The sequence below is a fragment of the Octopus bimaculoides genome, chromosome 22 (genome assembly GCF_001194135.2).
Source record: "Octopus bimaculoides isolate UCB-OBI-ISO-001 chromosome 22, ASM119413v2, whole genome shotgun sequence".
Lineage (NCBI taxonomy): Eukaryota > Metazoa > Mollusca > Cephalopoda > Octopoda > Octopodidae > Octopus > Octopus bimaculoides.
This window is the reverse complement of record NC_069002.1, coordinates 15,079,277-15,081,238: the sequence shown is the minus strand read 5'-3', so window position 1 is coordinate 15,081,238 and position 1,962 is coordinate 15,079,277. Positions and strand designations below refer to the sequence as shown.

Genomic DNA, 1,962 nt, shown 5'->3' with positions numbered 1-1,962 from the left:
CACACACACACACACACACACACACACACACACACACACACACACACACAGAGTTAACCTATTGAGGTATATTTCTTGTTACATTTCAGGTGAAAGTTATTGACATGGACAAAAAGGTTTTGTGTAAATCCATAAATGACCCTCATATCAGCACATTTGATGGGCGGTGAGTAAAATAAAAATTTTTCCTGCAATTAATATTTTTCTCCAACTGCATCTGTCTAAATAATGGTAGATCTAAAAGGTCAACACCATGTTCACGTAATGTAGATTCAGTTATTTTCTTCTTGTCTTAAATGTCCTATGATAATGTACCAACCAAAAAACCCATCATAATCCTTACCACCAATAATCTTTGGACTATTTTGAAAGACTTATCAGCAGAAACATAGATTCTAGAAGTCACATCACAAGCAGTCTATCTAAAAGTGATGTATCTGCAAATATCATTTAACTTCTTGTATGACATGTATCCACCCAACAGTATATGTACTTGTCAGTCAAATACCACCTGAGACTGTCCAGATCAGACCACCCATTATAGTTCTATGCTAATCGTAAAGGATGTTATCAACTTACTAATTTAAGGGAGAAGACTTTAATCCCTTCCTCTAGGCATGGCTGTGTGAGCGAGACGTTTGTTTCCCAATGATGTGGTCTCAGGTTCAGTCCCACTGAATAGCAACTTGAGCAAATGGATTTTACTTCTGCCTCAGGTCAATCAAAGCCTTGTGAGTGAATATGGGAGACAGAAACTGAAAGTCAATCATGTGTGTGAAAGCACTCAGGTGTCTCTTTGCCAGGGAAATGTTTGCTATTATAAATCAACCACATGTTACTGAAGTCTTGCGACTCATGTTTGGAGTCTTTTTATCCAAACTTTCATGTATACCTGAGTATGTTGTTCTTGAAGGGAGTATCTCAGTTTACCAGTAAATCTTATAATAAAACTCACAAGAAGGTCAGGGAAAGACATTTCTTTTTTATTTTATTTTTTGTGAGACATGGAGATGAGGCGGTGAAGCATGATCTTCAAATGTTGAACCTCACAGAAGCAATGACAAGTGACAGAGACCATTGGTCATATGCCGTGCTTGAGAAGACCCATGAAGTCAAGTGAAATCATTGTCATGGCTGATGCGGGAGTCATGTAACTGGCAACCATGCCAGTGACACATAAAAGGCATTCATTACACTCTTGGTGTGGTTGGTGTTAGGAGGGGCATCCAGCTGTAGAAACCAGGCCAGAGCAGATTGGAACACGGTGTAACCCTACAGCTTACCAGTTCCAGTCAAACCACCTAACCCATGCTGGCATGGAAAGCAGATGCTAAATGACGATGTGGCAGTTGTGATTCCACATCTGTTACTTATTTCTTTATTGCCCACAAGGGGCTAAACATAGAGGGGACAAACAAGGACAGACAAAAGGATTAAGTCAAAAAGATATGGAATGCTTCACGAATTTGCATGTCATCCTTACGCAGGGGACATGCTAATCTTCTCTGTATCGCTCAAATTTTAGAATATGTTCTGCCGTAGCTAGTACTGTTACGAATAGCATTTCCTTTATTACTACCATATCTTTTTGCAATAGTTAGTTTATCTGTTTTTTTAGATACTATGTAATTACACCAGTTTAAAATATGCAAATGTTGCTTATTACACAATAATCAAGACTGTAAATGAAAGGAATGGAAGAAACAGTCAAGCACAGACTTGGTTTTATATATATATATATATATAAAATATATATAGTTTTAGGGAAAATAACCAATTTTCAAGAACTCATCGATGAAAATCCACTATCACATATAGAAAAATTAATAATTAAAAGCACAATAAATGAGTATAATGTAAAGTAAAGTAAATATCATAAGATAAATATAATATAATATTATATTTATCTTATGATATTTACTTTACTTTACATTATACTCATTTATTGTGCTTTTAATTATT

General features: G+C 35.8%; 1 protein-coding gene and 1 non-coding gene across 2 annotated transcripts in view; one reads left to right on the top strand and one right to left on the bottom strand.

Moving 5' to 3' along the window:
* LOC106880038 (uncharacterized) overlaps positions 1–1,962 on the top strand; it is a 456,507-nt gene that overhangs the window by 310,147 nt on the left and 144,398 nt on the right. The window contains exon 135 of the mRNA XM_014929839.2: positions 90–166. Coding sequence (XP_014785325.2) covers positions 90–166 — 77 coding nt within the window. The remainder of the gene's footprint in view (positions 1–89; positions 167–1,962) is intronic.
* LOC128250570 (U6 spliceosomal RNA) lies at positions 1,443–1,549 on the bottom strand. Its single transcript, XR_008266609.1, has one exon. It is a non-coding gene; the product is annotated as a U6 spliceosomal RNA (small nuclear RNA).